This window comes from Lolium perenne, chromosome 1, assembly GCF_019359855.2.
Source record: "Lolium perenne isolate Kyuss_39 chromosome 1, Kyuss_2.0, whole genome shotgun sequence".
Lineage (NCBI taxonomy): Eukaryota > Viridiplantae > Streptophyta > Magnoliopsida > Poales > Poaceae > Lolium > Lolium perenne.
This window is the reverse complement of record NC_067244.2, coordinates 76,088,747-76,104,489: the sequence shown is the minus strand read 5'-3', so window position 1 is coordinate 76,104,489 and position 15,743 is coordinate 76,088,747. Positions and strand designations below refer to the sequence as shown.

At 45.8% G+C, this 15,743-nt stretch overlaps 1 protein-coding gene across 1 annotated transcript; it reads left to right on the top strand.

Annotated features, from left to right (window-relative positions):
- The first annotated feature begins 11,034 nt into the window (after positions 1-11,034).
- LOC127293665 (protein PLASTID TRANSCRIPTIONALLY ACTIVE 16, chloroplastic) lies at positions 11,035-14,235 on the top strand. The gene is made up of 4 exons (XM_051323309.2): positions 11,035-11,993; positions 12,079-12,147; positions 12,952-13,010; positions 13,590-14,235. The coding sequence occupies exons 1-4, from the start codon at positions 11,130-11,132 to the stop codon at positions 14,074-14,076; spliced, it is 1,479 nt and encodes a 492-aa protein (XP_051179269.1). The 5' UTR covers positions 11,035-11,129; the 3' UTR covers positions 14,077-14,235.
- The last annotated feature ends 1,508 nt before the right edge of the window (positions 14,236-15,743 follow it).

Sequence of the window (15,743 nt, the reverse complement as noted above, 5' to 3'; positions counted from 1 at the left end):
TGGAATCTGGAGGGGTTGTAACAGTCCGGCGGGTCGTTGATGTTCTGCCTTGACTCTCTGACAGATGTCACACTTGGCGATATAGCTACCGATCTCTCTCTTCATTCCGTGCCACCAAAATTGTTCTTTCAAGTCTTGGTACATCTTGGTACCTCCGGGGTGGATGGAATAAAGGGTGTCATGGGCTTCTTGCAGGATGACTTGTTTCAGGTCAGAGTCCGAGGGTACGCAGAGACGTTCTTTGTACCAAAGAACTCCGGCTTCGTCTACGGTGAATCCGGGGGCTTTTCCTACGGCTATCTGTTTCTTGATTCCGTCGATGCTAGCGTTGTCCTTCTGGGCTTCCTTGATTTGACCAACCAAGGTGGGTTGCAGTTCGATACTGGCTAGGAATCCTTCACTAACAAGTTCAAGTCTGAACTGTTCAAACTCTTGATGCAAGCTGGGCTGTTCAGTCGCGAGCATGGAGTTTAACTGACACGACAGTCTACTCAAAGCATCCGCTACCACATTGGCCTTGCCGGGGTGGTAGTGAATCTCCATGTCGTAATCCTTGATCAATTCGATCCATCGGCGTTGTCGCATGTTTAGCTCCTTCTGGGTGAATATATATTTGAGGCTTTTGTGGTCGGAGTAGATCTCGCATCGATTACCCATGAGGTAATGACGCCAAACTTTCAAGGCTAAGACCACGGCTGCAAGCTCGAGGTCATGGGTTGGGTAGTTCTGTTCATGTTGCTTGAGTTGTCTTGAAAGGTAGGATACAACCTTGCCTTCTTGCATAAGCACGCATCCAAGTCCAGTCTTGGAGGCGTCGCAATATACGTCAAAGGGCTTTGCGATATCTGGCATGATTAGGATTGGGGCTGTTGTCAGTCTACTCTTGAGCTGTTGAAAGCTCTCTTCGCATTTGTCGGTCCACTCAAACTTCCTGTCCTTTTTCAGCAGTTGGGTCATTGGTCGAGCGATGCTCGAAAAACCTTCTACAAATCTGCGGTAGTATCCGGCTAATCCAAGAAAAGCGCGGACCTCGGTTTGGGTGGTTGGGGCTTGCCATTCCATAACAGTTTTGATTTTGGCGGGATCTACGGCAATTCCTCCTGCAGACAAGATGTGTCCCAGGAATCCAACTTCTTCCAACCAAAACTCACATTTGCTAAACTTGGCATATAACTTGTGCTGTCTAAGGGTTTCTACGACAATCTCCAAATGCTGTTCATGTTCCTCTTCGGACTTGGAGTAGACGAGGATGTCATCAATGAAAACAACGACAAACTTGTCCAAAAAGTTCATGAAAATCTTATTCATGAGATTCATGAAATAAGCGGGGGCATTGGTCAGTCCAAATGACATGACGTTGTACTCATACAACCCATATCTGGTGGTAAAGGCAGTTTTTGGAATGTCGGTGGCTCGGATCTTCAGCTGATGATATCCAGTTCTAAGATCTATCTTGGAGAAAACTCTCGATCCGGTGAGTTGATCGAACAAGTCTTCTATCTTGGGTAGGGGGTATTTGTTTTTGATGGTAACATCGTTAAGCTTACGATAGTCCGTGCATAAACGATTTGCACCATCCTTCTTGTCCACAAACAAGACGGGTGATCTCCAGGGGGATGCACTTGGTCTAATCAGACCTTTGGCCAACATATCATCTATCTGCTTCTTCAGCTCCACAAGCTCGGTTGCGTTCATGCTGTAGGCTCTCTGGGCTATGGGTCCAGTTCCGGGAATTAACTCGATGATAAACTCGATATCCCGATCCGGGGGCATACCCGTTAGATCATCCGGAAACACATCAGGGTAGCGACAAACGACCCTGATTTGATCCAGAGTTGGCTTGGATACACTTTGGTTGCAGGTGAATTTTCTGGGTAGTTTTTCAGAGACGTGCTCTACTACGATACCGGTGCTGCTAGTCATGGTTATGGCTTTCTTGGCACAGTCTATCAATCCATTGTGTTTTGACATCCAGTCCATCCCTAGGACAACTTCCAAACCTTTGGTTCCAAGTATGATTAGATTTGCAAAGAAATCTACATCATGGATTTTGATTGGTACATTTTTGCAAAATTTTCTGGCTTTGGTGGTTGATCCGGGGATTTGAACTATCATAACATGCTTCAAACTGAGGGGTTGAATTTTACTTGTTGATGCAAAGTCTTCCGTGATAAAAGAATGAGATGCTCTGGAATCAAACAATACTCTGGCAGGGATGTGGTTGACAGAAAACATACCCAGTACAACATCTGGTGCTTCCTGGGCTTCTTCGGCGTTCATGTGGTAGAGGCGACCGTTGCGGTTATTGGGGTTGTTGGGGGCGAACTTCTTGCCGGTGGAGACACGGCGTTGCTGCTGAGAAGGTGCAGTGGTGTTGCCGGCGAGCTTGGCAAGACGCTTGGGACACTCGTTGGAGTAGTGCCCCACTACACCACACTCATAACAAGTGATAGTGGTCTTGTCCTGCTTGTTTGCAACGGGCACGGCATTGCTTCCGGTTCTGGGAGCGGTGTTGGTGTTGTTGTTGTTGTTGTTAGGGGCTCGGGGTGGAGCGCGGTTGTAGTAGTAGTTGTTGTTGTTGTATTTGTTGTAGCCTCCTGGCTTGGAGTTTCCTCCACTCCGGTTCTGATAACCGGGGCGAGAGTTCTGCATCTGGGGTTTGTTGTTTTTCGGAGTGAAACCTCCGCTTGAGCTAGGGCGAAACTTCTGGGGGTGGCTTGATCCACTTTGATTCGCCATGCGGCGCTTGCGGTTCTCATTGGCTTGGTTTAACTTGCCCTCCATCTGGATGGCGGAGTCGACAAGGGCTTCAAGGTCGGCGAAGGGGATGTTGACGAGGACAGTCTGCATCTCATCATGCAGTCCGTTCAGGAATCTCTCCTTCCTCTTCTCAACGGTGTCGGTCTCATCAGGGGCATACCTCGACAGTGTGAGAAACTTGTCGCGGTATTCAACCACCGTCATGCGACCTTGTTTCAGTTCACGGAACTCATCCCTCATCTTCTTGATAAGACCCGGGGGTACATGGTACTTGCTGAACTTGAGTTTGAAATCCTCCCAAGTCATGAATTGACCTCCGTTCATGGCACGGGTGCTTGTCCACCAAGCACGGGCTGGTCCAGCGAGATAGTGGGTGGCGAACAAAACATTCTCGTTGGCTTCCACTCCGGCTACCTCCAGATTGTTCTCCATAGTCTGGAGCCAATCGTCGGCGTCGAGGGGTTCTTCGGTCTTGCTAAACACCGGGGGATTGGTGTTTTGAAAGTTCTGAGCTTGGATCCGGGGTGGTCATGATTTCCATGGCCTTGGTTGGCGATGTTCTGCAAGGCGATGAGGTTGGCTTGGCGTTCGGCTCTTTCGGTTTCCCGGTCGGCAAGCATGGTTTGCAGCAGTTGCAGCATCACGTCATTGGTGCGATTTGGAGGGGCCATCTGAAGATATAGAAGATTATGAGATAAGAGGGAACATTCTATGGTTCATTTTGGGTTAAGTTTGAAAAATTATTTGAAAACTTGTAATCTTTTCATGACAAACATAACATTCATTCATTCATGCAGCACTTGGTACAAACTAACACACACATACTCCAATGGTTTTAAGAACTATTCTCATGCTACGATACAAGGGACGGGATACAACTCACACCTACATAAGTGAGACTAGTGCAACTACTCCTCATCCTCGACATCGATCGGGACGTAGTCGTCGGGTCCGGCCTCCAGGAACTCATAGTCTTCCTCCTCGGTGTTCTCGTCCTCCTCAAAGTCGTTGTCGTCGCTCAGGAAGGCGTCTCCTCCCTGAATGTCGATGCCTCCGTCGTCATCCTCCAGCTGACGAATCTGATCCTCCTGGGCCTTGACAGTGGCCTCAAGTGACGCGATCCGGGCGCGAAGGCGACGAATCGTAGTGTCCTTCTTGGCACGCTGCTGGCGAAGGCTCTTGCGGTCGTTGTTGAGTAGCTTGATCGCCTCACCCTGCTCGATGATGTGAGCATGGGTCTGGTTCGCGTAAGCGCGAGTGGCGTCGAGGTCCCTCTGAGTCTGGTAGAGCATGAAGTCCAGGTGCTCAGCATGGTGTCTCAACTCCGGGTGTGGCTGCAGCTCCATGGGCACTCCCGCAGCATCACGCCCCACAAGGTGGGCGTAGCGAGAGGCGAGGATGCGCACCAGGTTCTGTCCACAGAGGCGCGCAAGTGCCTCCTGAAGGCCACGTGCGAGTCCGTCGAGCCAGTTGCTCTCGCGGAAGGAGAAGAGGATCCTCTCCGAGGTGGGAGGCTCCATCTTGCCCCTCAAGTCGGCAGTGATCACCCACTGCAACTCTCCTCCGGGCGTGTCGTCCAGCTGCACCCCGTGAAACTCAGGGTGTGGGCGCCCAAGGAAGTCAGAGACGGCGTTGAGGTCGTGCTCGAAGATCAAGCTCCCTCCGTTCCCAAGCTGGTAAAACTTGGTGTTGATGGGTTCATTCGGCTCCATCTGAAAGAGAATTGGATGAGTAAGTTAGCGAGTGCAAAGTGTGGTAAAATTTTAAGTTGATTCAAATAAGATAGAACATGATCCATCCAAATTTTGGCAAAGTCTCAAAGACAAGAGTGTAGTAAATTTTCACAAATATTTTCTTTCATTTGATTTCAAAGTTAAATTTTTCAGAACGCCCATTCTAACTAAGGTCTTCTAAGGTCAAACAATGGCTCTGATACCAACTTGTCAACACCCGGATTTTTAAGTCCGAATGCCTATTATGTCATACATCGCAATCCCAGGAATATTGTTGTTGCGAGGCATAATAGTTAAGTATCACAGTCATCATTCATTACAAACCATAAGTCTTACAAATTTGGAATCACATGATCCATATTACACGAATAGTTGATCTAGCGATCAACGAACAAACACAAGTTCATAGTTCAACATAGCGGAAGCGTAAGATACAAGGACTCTCTAGTCCACAGGCCAACGCTTGACGTCGGAAGGCGCTTAGTTGTCGTAGGCGTCCTGCTGGTCATCTCCTTGTTCCTCTTCATACTCTGGCCATTTGAATAGCCAGGGACAAAGCCGTGAGTACTTTAAGTACTCGCAAACTAATACTAATGTAAGTGCTAGACATTCTAGTATGGTTTGCTAAGCTCTAGTTTATTTGCATAAAGCTAGTTTTAGTTCACAAGTATTTGAGAAAAGCTTATTCAAGTGCTAACTAACTCAAGTGGGAACATTAGTGTCATTCCCACCATTCAAGTGGTGATTTCAATTCAATTCACCACAAGTCATTTCACCATCACCTTTCAACATCATTTTTCAAAGATATGACATTGGAAACTGTATGGCCTTTCCAACCATCCGTAACCGTGGACGCGGCTATTCGAATAGGTTTACACTCTGCAGAGGTTGCACACTTGTGCCACAACATTTGATTTCATCCGTCGGGATTACCCCGAATCATCGTAACACAGTACGCGGATCATCAACCATAACCTTTCACTTACAAATCCTAGTATGAGCACCTCTCCCCATGAGCTTGGCCTCCCAGTGAAGACCAAGCATCAACCAGGAACTGCACAGGGCTTGGCCGTACAATTCACCTCAATTTCACATCATTTCTCAACAACGGAGGCAGCCTCAAGCGTAACCCCTATGACGTGTGTTCAGAGGGAACCCATACTAAGACGCATAAACTTCCAGTTAAGCCCTACCCATAATCAGGTATTGTGGGGGTACTTAATAATTGGAAAGGTATCGCATTCAAACCAACATCATTGTTTATCAAAAATCACCATCTTCTCTTGGTCATATTCACTTTCAAAAATCATTCCATGGAATGCATCTTCATTCCAAGGTTTCAAATTCATTTCAAATTCACATTGTTCCCCTCTAGAGTAGTTAAGTTTTATTTCATTAGCACTAGCTCTAACTCATGAGGGGTACTATCTTGCTTTGCTTGGAAGAGACTAACTTCACTACTCTAGTAACCAACTTGTACTTTGACCAAAGTTAACTATAAAAGTAACTCATTTAGAAAACAAGTAAAAACTTGCAATGTAAAAACTTGGGATAGGCTTATGTAAGAAAAGATAAGGTTCATGGTGCCTTGCCCAAAGGGGCTTTGCACTTTGCAAGAATATTAGCTTGCCTTGGTAGTGCTCAAACTGTTCCTCCTCCTCCTCTTGGTAGCAACCTTCTTCTTCGGCGTACTCTCCGGTGCTACCGTATAAATTTGAATACGAGTATAATTACTCACTAATTTAATGGCGATTCCATACATCACATATACACACACAAACTATTCTATGCACACAAAATAATCTACTTAGGTGCATGGGTTGTGTTGTTTAAATAGAAATCACTTCTTTGTATTTAATATGTAAATGATAGTTTCCATAGGGTTCTTGAGAAATAATTTCCTCTCATTGAAATCTTCTTAAGATTTAATTTCTCAAACAATCATATATGAACTCATATTGACCTTAGTCAAATGTTCATCATCATTATTTGGGAAAATGATTTAAATGAGGTAGATCACCTCATATCATTTAATATTACTACATATGATTTAAATCTCAAGTAATTCATATAAGAGAGTTTGGGACCAGGGGTCCAAACATCCCATGAATTCATGTGAGACAAGTTTAAATGAAGTATAAGACTCCACATAATTTACTTTAATAGTTTTGGACAATATCAACTAGTTAAACTAGTCAAATGATCCATTAATTAAACTAGGGCATGATCATGCAAGGTGACCACACCATTTTATTGCATAAACAATTAGTGTAAGTCAAATGTGAGCTATTAGAGTTGGAATTAACTTAATATCTATTTTGGTTGATTTTTAATAATTATTTGAATAGGGAAAAGTCCCTGCCTTGTTATTTTTATCACATTAATTCTACAAAGAATCTGGTCATGGGACCAGTGGCATGTTGTAGATAATTTCTCTAGCTTTCCAACAATATAAAGTTTATCAAATTTGGTTTAGCCAATTTCAATCTATTGAATTTCAAAGTGGCAGCAGTATTGAAATTCATTTGGAAATATTTAAACTGGATTTGAATTAACATGCCGGCGGGAAAACTAAACGGGCTGAAGGATTTAAAAATGGCCCAAACCAACCCAGTCCAGCCCACCACGGTCCACAGACGCGCGGCGCGCTGACAGGGTGGGGTCCGCGCGTCAGTGACTCACTAAACCCGAATCGGTACGGGCGAGTCTGAGGCGTTGGATTAGATCGAAATCTAACGGCCGTGGTTCATCGTCCCGCCGGCGAGAGGGGAGTTCACCGGCGGCTCAGGTAGGGGGTCGGAGGGCTTACGGTGGCTCCAGCTAGGGTTGGCAGTATGCGTGACGAAGTGGTGGACGACGGCCGGCGGCGAAGGGTGGCGCGATGGCGGAGCTCGAGGTGGTCTGGTTCGCCGTCGATTGCTGCAGGGCTTCCGCGGCGGCGATCTTGCAATTGGCCCTTCTCCGGCGTGAATCAGATGAACGGTGGGGTGGTTGAGTGGTTGTGAGAGGTGGGGAGTCTGGTGGTGTGCTTGGATCAGCAAGGGGAGCTCTCCTTTTATAGCGTTGCTTGAGTGCTGCGGGGCAGGGTGGCGGTCGACCATGGCGCGGCGCTTCCGGTGGCTGGTCGAGCTAGGCGAGGGTGTAGCGGTGTTCTACGTGTCCAGGCGAGGCGAATGGTGGCGACAGCTCGGTCGGGGAGGGCCTGGTTATGTCGTATCGCTTCCATGTCTGCCTCGCCCGCGGTGGAGCAGGGTTTCCTTCTCCGGCGGCGGTGGGCGCGGGTCGTGGTCTGGCGGGTGTCTGGCGGCGTCCAGGTGTCGTGGTGATGCTCCAAGCGTCGAGAGCGGTCTAGGGCGAGAGCGAGGTGGCGGCGCGGCGCGTGTACTGAGCGCGTCCATGGCGTGCATGCGCGACGCGAGCGGCGTCCAGGGCGTGTGCTGGGCGCGCGATCTCCGGCCGTTGTCGTCGTTCTCGTCGACCATGGCGGTGCTAGGGAGGGCTAGGCGATGCGGTGGCGCACGGTGGCGAAGTGGCCAGGGCAGGGAGGCAAGGGAAGAGAGGGGAGGTCGTCGGGCTCGGCGACATGGCCGGCATGGCCATGTCCTAGCTGCTCTCCTTCTCTCCTTAGCATCACTATGCACCACTTAGGGTTTGAGGGGACCAGGGGACACAATGGTGTAGGTTAGGGTAATTTAGGTGGTGTAGAATCACTATTTGCAATAGTTGCAAATAGTGCCCGATTTTGTAATTTGCAAAAATATCCAAATTTGAAATAATTCAATGGTGAATCTTTTTGAAATGTGAGTGTTGATATAAGTTGTATTTGACCAGAGGTGATTAGAGGTGGTGATGGAAATTTAGAATTTCAAGAATTGGCAAAAATGGCTAAGTGGAGAATGTTACATATGTTAAAAAGTTGTGACTTTGGATGAGCCTTGCTCATGATCAAAGATGATTTTTGGCATGGTGATCTTGACCAAAGTTGTTCACCTTGATGTTGACTTTGAAATGGTGCAAAGAGTTAGCAAGATTGGGTTTGAGAAAATTGAATGGCAATGGCTCAAAGTAGTGATCAGACTATAATTGTCACTTTTGACCATTATCATATGTGAGCTAGATTTGTGTTTGAATTTCATTTGAATTGTGATTCTTTGATTCCAAAAGTTGTAATAAGTGTTTAATAACATTATTCAACTAATGGTGAAGACCAAATAGGTCTAGGGTCAAAATTTATAAAAATGCCATAGTGCATATGTTAGGGTTTTAGGGTTTTCCATTTATTTGATTTCTTTCTCTTTTTGGTTTTATTTGGTGGGTGATCTTTATATGATCACATTAGGGTTTTAGAGCATGGCAAATACAAGGAATAACAATCATCATGGCATATCCATCAAATGCACAAGTCCTATGCATGATACTATATGCACTTTAAAAAGTTTTTTGTTGGTTTGAAATTTTGCTCTCTGGAATTCTCTAACTTTCTTTTTTATTGAAATTTGGGGTGTTACAGCCGGTGAGATTGACAACCTCACTGTTACGTTGGAGCAAAGTACTTTGATTGTGTTGTGCAGGTTCCACGTTGGCGCCGGAATCCCTGGTGTTGCGCCGCACTACACTCCGCCACCATCAACCTTCACGTGCTTCTTGACTCCTACTGGTTCGATAACCTTGGTTTCTTACTGAGGGAAAACTTGCTGCTGTACGCATCACACCTTCCTCTTGGGGTTCCCAACGGACGCGTGCTGTACGCGTATCAGACATCAGATACCAAACAAACGGGGAGAGGGATTTACCCAGATTCGGGGCCCTCGATGAGGTAAAACCCTTACTTCCTACTTGTCTGATCTTGATTATCGAAAATATCGGATTACAATGGGGCAGCCGAAGGCTTGGACTAAGATCTCGTCGAGAGGCCAAGATTTCGTATGATCTAGCTCTAGACTTGCGGTGGTTATGGCTAAAGTTGATTGTGTGTCCCTCAGCAGACCCTCTCCTGGCCCTTATATTGCGAGCCAGGTCGCGAGAGGTCTGTCTGGGTACGACTAGGTTACAAAGAGTCCTTCGTCTAAACTTTCCTTGTTTTTCATCTTCTTGCCTTGTTCATCAAGTATATTTCTTCGGAACCGACATGGCGGCCCACCTTGGCCAATGAATGATCTTCATGGGCCCCTAGTTGGGCCGTAAGAGGTAGTACAATACAAGTTACCCGAAGGGTAATGCCCACATCATCAGCGAATCATAAACTCTGTGAAGGGTGGAGACCATACACTTCAACAAGGTGTTGCGTGGGAGGATACCCATGAAGATCAAGATTTTCTTGGGGCAAATGATTAGGGACAAGTTTCCATCAAGTGAGCAGATATGGAAGAGACACGTCCCATCGAATGGAGAGTGCATCTTATGTGAGGGCTTGGAGAACTCGAATCAGATCTTCTTCCATTACGCTCTTGCCTAATTTATGCGGGTGTGTGTTACGGAACTTCTGGGCTATGACTGGAATCCAGTTAGGGCCAGCGACCTCACCGCTATCTCTCAAAGATTATCAGGTCGGACGCGTAGGATAGTGTGGATCTGTGTTGCTGCTTTATGTTGGACTTTGTGAAACATTCACAATAAAACAACGATTGAAAAAAAGTTTGTTTCACAACCGGGTGATTGTATCTTCATAATGATCTTATTCTTGCAGGATTGGAGTCTGCTTAGCAAAGCCGGGAGACAAACAAGTTCTGGGGAAGTGATGGATGCGCTGAGGCGTCTTTACTCTTTACGCAAGACAAGACTAGGAGAATAGTGTTCCTGGTTGTATCAAACTTTATTTTATCTTGGTTCGCTTGTGGTTGTAATCTAAAATGTATTTGTGTGGATATCGTTTCAGTAGTAGAGCTACGCTAAGAACTTCCATTTTAATAAAACTTTGAAAACTTTATTAACAATATCCAAATTATCTAGACTTAAAACTTTTTTTGGCGGGGGGTTCAGATTCAAAACTAAAAAATCATGTGTACAACTTAAAAATATTTCAAATAATGTATTTTTTTTGTGTGGATATTGATACTAAAATAGAAATTACTACCCGAAAGTATATTGTGCTGACCATGTCAACATACATATTCTTCATTTTTTTATAAAACAATAAGGGTACCATCATGAAACAAGTTCAACAAGAGCAAACTAAACCAAAGGGTGCTAGAGAAATGTGATTTTACCTATGTGCACTGTTTGAGTATGTTTCATTAAGTTTGAATTGGATATAGGTTTGTGTCTGAAACTTGATAAAACATAAGGAAACTTGACTGCACGAAATGGTAAGCATGGAACGGCCGAAACTTTACGGGCGTGCAAAGCAGGCAGCACCCGCCGACACTAGAGAGGACATCGCCGTCCGCGTTCAAAGAAACAGGCGAGACGACGATCCTGGGCATGGGTCCATGGAGATGGACGTGGCGCGAGCCCACGGCCGACGATTCCCCGCAAAGAGATAAACGGCAACCCACATGGCCTCCCCCGATAGGCTCCTCCGCCACCTCCCCCAATCCAGAGCATGCCATCCCGCGCGCGCGCCACCCATCACCACCTCTTCCTCATCTCACGGTGCCCATGCCCACCACCTGTTCGACCACGTGACGCCAGCCCGCCATGGCGCCCGCGCTCACCTCCAACCCTCCTTCCTTCCGCCCCCTCTCCTCTCCTCTTCGCCGCCGCGCCCCAGCTTTCCTCTGCCGGGTCGGCGCCGGCAAGCCCGGAGCAGATGAGGAGACCAAGAAGAAGCCCTTCTTTGTAGACTTCACCGGCAAGTTTACGGAGGCCAAGGCGCTGATACCGGCCTTCCCGTCGCCGGCAACCGGGTCGCTCTTTGCCGGTGGAAGAGGAAAGAAGGACGCGCAGACTGTGTTCGTCGCGGGCGCCACGGGGCAGACGGGTGTCCGCATTGCACAGACGCTGCTCCGGCAAGGCTTCGCCGTGCGCGCCGGGGTTCCGGACCTCGCGTCCGCACAGGAGCTGGCTCGGCTTGCCGCCGCGTACGGGCTCATATCCCCCGCGGAGGCGCGCAGGCTCAACGCAGTGGAGTCGGATTTCGATGACACTGAGGCGATCGCCAAGTCCATCGGCCCAGCGGCCAAGGTGGTGATCACGGTCGGTCTGGCCGAGAAAGGACCAGAGGGCGGAGTGGTCACTACCGACGATGCGCTCCGGGTAGTGCAGGCTGCAGACCTCGCAGGCGTGGCGCATGTCGTCGTCGTCTACGACGTGGGTGCCGCTGGCTTCAGTGGGGCATCCGCGAACAGCGTGCTTGATGGGTTCACCTCGTTTTTCTCGAATCTGTTCTCGCGCGTGCAGACTATGTCGGTGAGCGAATTCTTGTCCAAGGTGGTGCAGACCGATGTGAACTACACCGTAGTCAAGGCGTCACTCACCGACGACTACAACCCTGAGAGCTCATATGGCTTGGTCCTCGCCAAAGAGGATTCGTCGACGGCTTCCTCAACGGAAACTGGCAAGGTAGTTTACAGCTGTGATTATGCAATGCAGTCCACGTGAAGGTTTCTGTCGTTGCATATATTCACAGATTTGTATGTTTTGGTAGGTGTCCAAGTTGCAGATTGCTTCTCTGGTGGCTGATGTTTTCTCCAACGTGGAAATTGCAGAGAACAAGGTACTACTAAAACTTATACGCATGTGCATTTCGATGCCCATTCCTGTCATTTCGTTTCCCCAATAAAAGCATTACCTCACTATAGGCAATTCAGTCAGTCCACAATTCTGCCCCAGTCCCATGAGAAATTCTATGTCTCTAACACAATCGGAAGGTTTCATGATTAATTTGAATAACATGGATTATATGGAAAACATGTATACTTTATGTCCTCTATCGATGTACAAAAAAAGCCAACAGTCTGTTAATTGCTTACAGCAATTCAGACGGTAGTCTAGTATGCAGAGATTCCTTACTTGCTCCGGACCATCTGGGAGCCCAGAAGTTCCAGAACTATGTACTGTGGTTCTTGGTTGGTGTGCCATAGAAGCAGAACGCTAAGCTTTTTATGTTTGAATAAATAGACAATATGGAAACTTACTATTCTGTTTGTACTGTAACTGTACGGCTCAGTAGACAGTAGTATGACAAGTTACAACTAACTATGGTGTCTATTTTAAGTACCTATATGGTCAATGTTTTAGTATAAGGCTTGTGCTAAACTATGTTTCTACTTTCTAATGCTGAAAAAGTCGTGTCAAACTTTTGGTCGTAGTTCCTGCTTCTTTCTAACATCTGCCTTGTTGGTGGCGAATGTGCATCCCTCACGAAAACATATATTCTGATGTTTGTGTGTACCCATGAAATGCTATCAAATGGTTATGATGACAAAAAGGGACACGTCATGATTCAAATTTAATTTTACTTTCGGTGCTTATTAACTCCATTTGACTTATGGGTCGAAAAATATTTCTTGTTTTCCAGGTAGTGGAAGTTTCAACTAGCTCATCAGGAACATCCAAGCCAACAGTGGAGGCATTAACGTGAGTAGGCAAACCCATTTTTTATCAGTTAATTGTTTTTTGACTCCTTGGATATTGATTGTCTTTTATGTGGCTCTTTGGCATTGGCAACCATGTTATAATTATTATAATGGTGAGTACAACGTATTGCAGTGGGCAGGTTGATATCTTTATTTGACTAAAACGTAAATTGCTCTCATAACACTAATGCAAACAGTTTGCAAAACCCACTCCTGGAACCCTGTTTGTTCCACCAGCACCTGATTTGTTCCTTGGTTATGCTCCATCCATCGCAGATAGGTTGGCAAAGTGTAACGTGGGACCAATTTTACCGAATTAAAAGGATATAGGCGCATAGTCAGAGCAAAACATTTCTTGCAATTTTGTCAAACCGCTGCTTTACTGTGTGCAATCGGCCCATCTCCCCTCTAAAATAACCAGCGATACTTACGTGGAAGTATCCTTTTGAATTGAAAGTCTGATCTGGCAAAACAGATCATCGCTTCTTTCACTCATTTTCAGCAGTTTAATTTTACAAAAGTATGAATTCCCTAAAGGCATCAAATTCAACATTCTGTACTGATACTTCATATTGTTCAGAGGTATTCCCGAGGACGTTAGAAGAAAAGTGTACAAAGAAGCTGCTGCAAAAGCACAAGCAGAAGAGGAAGCCCTCGCATCACAGCGAGCTGGCGATGCAGAAGAACCCACGAGTAAGCTCAAAGCCGAAGGGACCTCAGAAGAGGCAGGCGCAAGTCCAATGAACGAGGCGCAAGCCTCACTGGAGAACCTTCTGACCAGAGCCAAAGGCCTGAAGCTCAACACGGACTTCTCCTGGGACAAGTTCAGCACGCAGCTAGCAGCCGCAGGAGGTGCTGCACGGAACTCGGGCGAGGAGGAGTCAAAAGCCCAGATCGCCACGGTGAGAGGCCGGGCCAGGGCTGAGAAACTGGCACCACAGAGGGCTGTCGTGAAGCCAGTGGCACAGAAGGTGAAGCAGGTGACGAAGCAGCCGGCTCCCAAGGAGGTGAGGCCCGTGTTTGGGGGACTCTTCAAGCAAGAGACCATCTTTGTGGACGAGGACTGATCATCGCAGGAAAGCATTTTTCTCTCTTTTCTTTCTTGTTTTGTGAAGGCCTTTGATGTATACTGCAATTGCTGGGTTTTGGATATTCCGCCATCCCTACCAAGCCTACATTGTTGACAGAGGGAAAGAAAGACTATATGTGAGTTCAGGTTGTCGACCTCTGGCAGGATCTCTTCTTCTTCGGACAGTAAATGTAGAACCGGTTACCGAAAAATATCAGAAAAGTCAGACCTTTACTGTCCAAGATAATTCAAACGAACTTTGAATTTAAATTTTTTTTACGGACAGAACATATTGGCTTACAACTAAAACAAGGCATATGATATGCCGCGGTGCAATGGTTAGGACTAGGAGGAGTCGTTTCTTTTTACAGGTTATTAGACCATAGAAGCGCGATTTGCCCGTCCATCATTTTTTTTATAGAAATGAGCATGGTTAAAACTTTAGTGTATAGATATATATATAAGTTGAGTCGTTTTCATGTATGAATTTTGAATACCATCAGAACAAGGGAAATCAGATGTCAATATCGAAAATTGTGACATGAAAATAAATACAAATGGCAACCACACTTACAACATATGTACCAATGCAGCCTGGGAATTTATTTGGTCACCCAATCAATATTTTGTGGATTTTTTTCTTTTCTCCCTTTTATCAACTTGCACATAAAACTATGGGCACAACAAATTAACCATGGATGTACTCTAAGGGTTAAAATACTCAAATGTGTGTAAAATCATAAATATTTTGTTCTCCATATGATTCGTAAAGCAGAAAGAATGGCAACACAAGGTGGGAAACAAATTTAAGGGTTAAAATACTGTACCGAAACTATGCAAATAACTCTTCATTTTTCATTTAAAACTTAACATTTCTACCAAGTAATAAAGTAATAACATAATTAATTTGACACATTGTTGTTTTCTCAAAAAGGTTTGACACATAGTTCCTCTATAACTCAAATGAAATATTATTTCTTGCAACCTCTGGATCATTTATACCAGCATTTTTTTAGCAATTACTGTATTATGCCCCACAACATTTTATTAAAGGAACCAGAGGTTACAAATATTTACAAAAAAGGAAAAGCAAAAAGACTATACAAGTGTCTCGATCCATTGTTTAAAACTATCCACATGCTTATCTCTGACCCTATGCACATGCATAGCAGCCTCATGGATGAACCTGCGCTTCCAACCCTGAAAGATGGCTGGATACCTTGGAAGATCAATTCATTTCTCTGTTTCCAAATGTGCCATGCAGCAAGGAGGACGACCTCAGTAAAAAAAGGTTTGTGTAACTTCTGCTTAGCTAGGCCAAAGATATCCTCTATTGTATCACCTGGTTCCCATTCAACCTAAATATGATTCCAAATTCTTCGACTAAAGTTACAGTAGAAGAACAAATGCTTCCAATCTTCAGTCCAGTGAGTTGGACACAAAACACAGGCAAGATCATTAGAAACGTTCCAATGCCTTCTCCTGAGCATATCTCTTGTATTCAGCCTATCACTTATCAACAGCCAACCAAACACCTTGATACGCAGCATGACTCGACAGCTCCAAATCCATTTATAGATCATACTGGCCTTGACATCCTTGAAGCAATGCTGATAGTAAAGCTCGAGGTAAAAACACCATCTTTCCATATGGTACACCACTGAT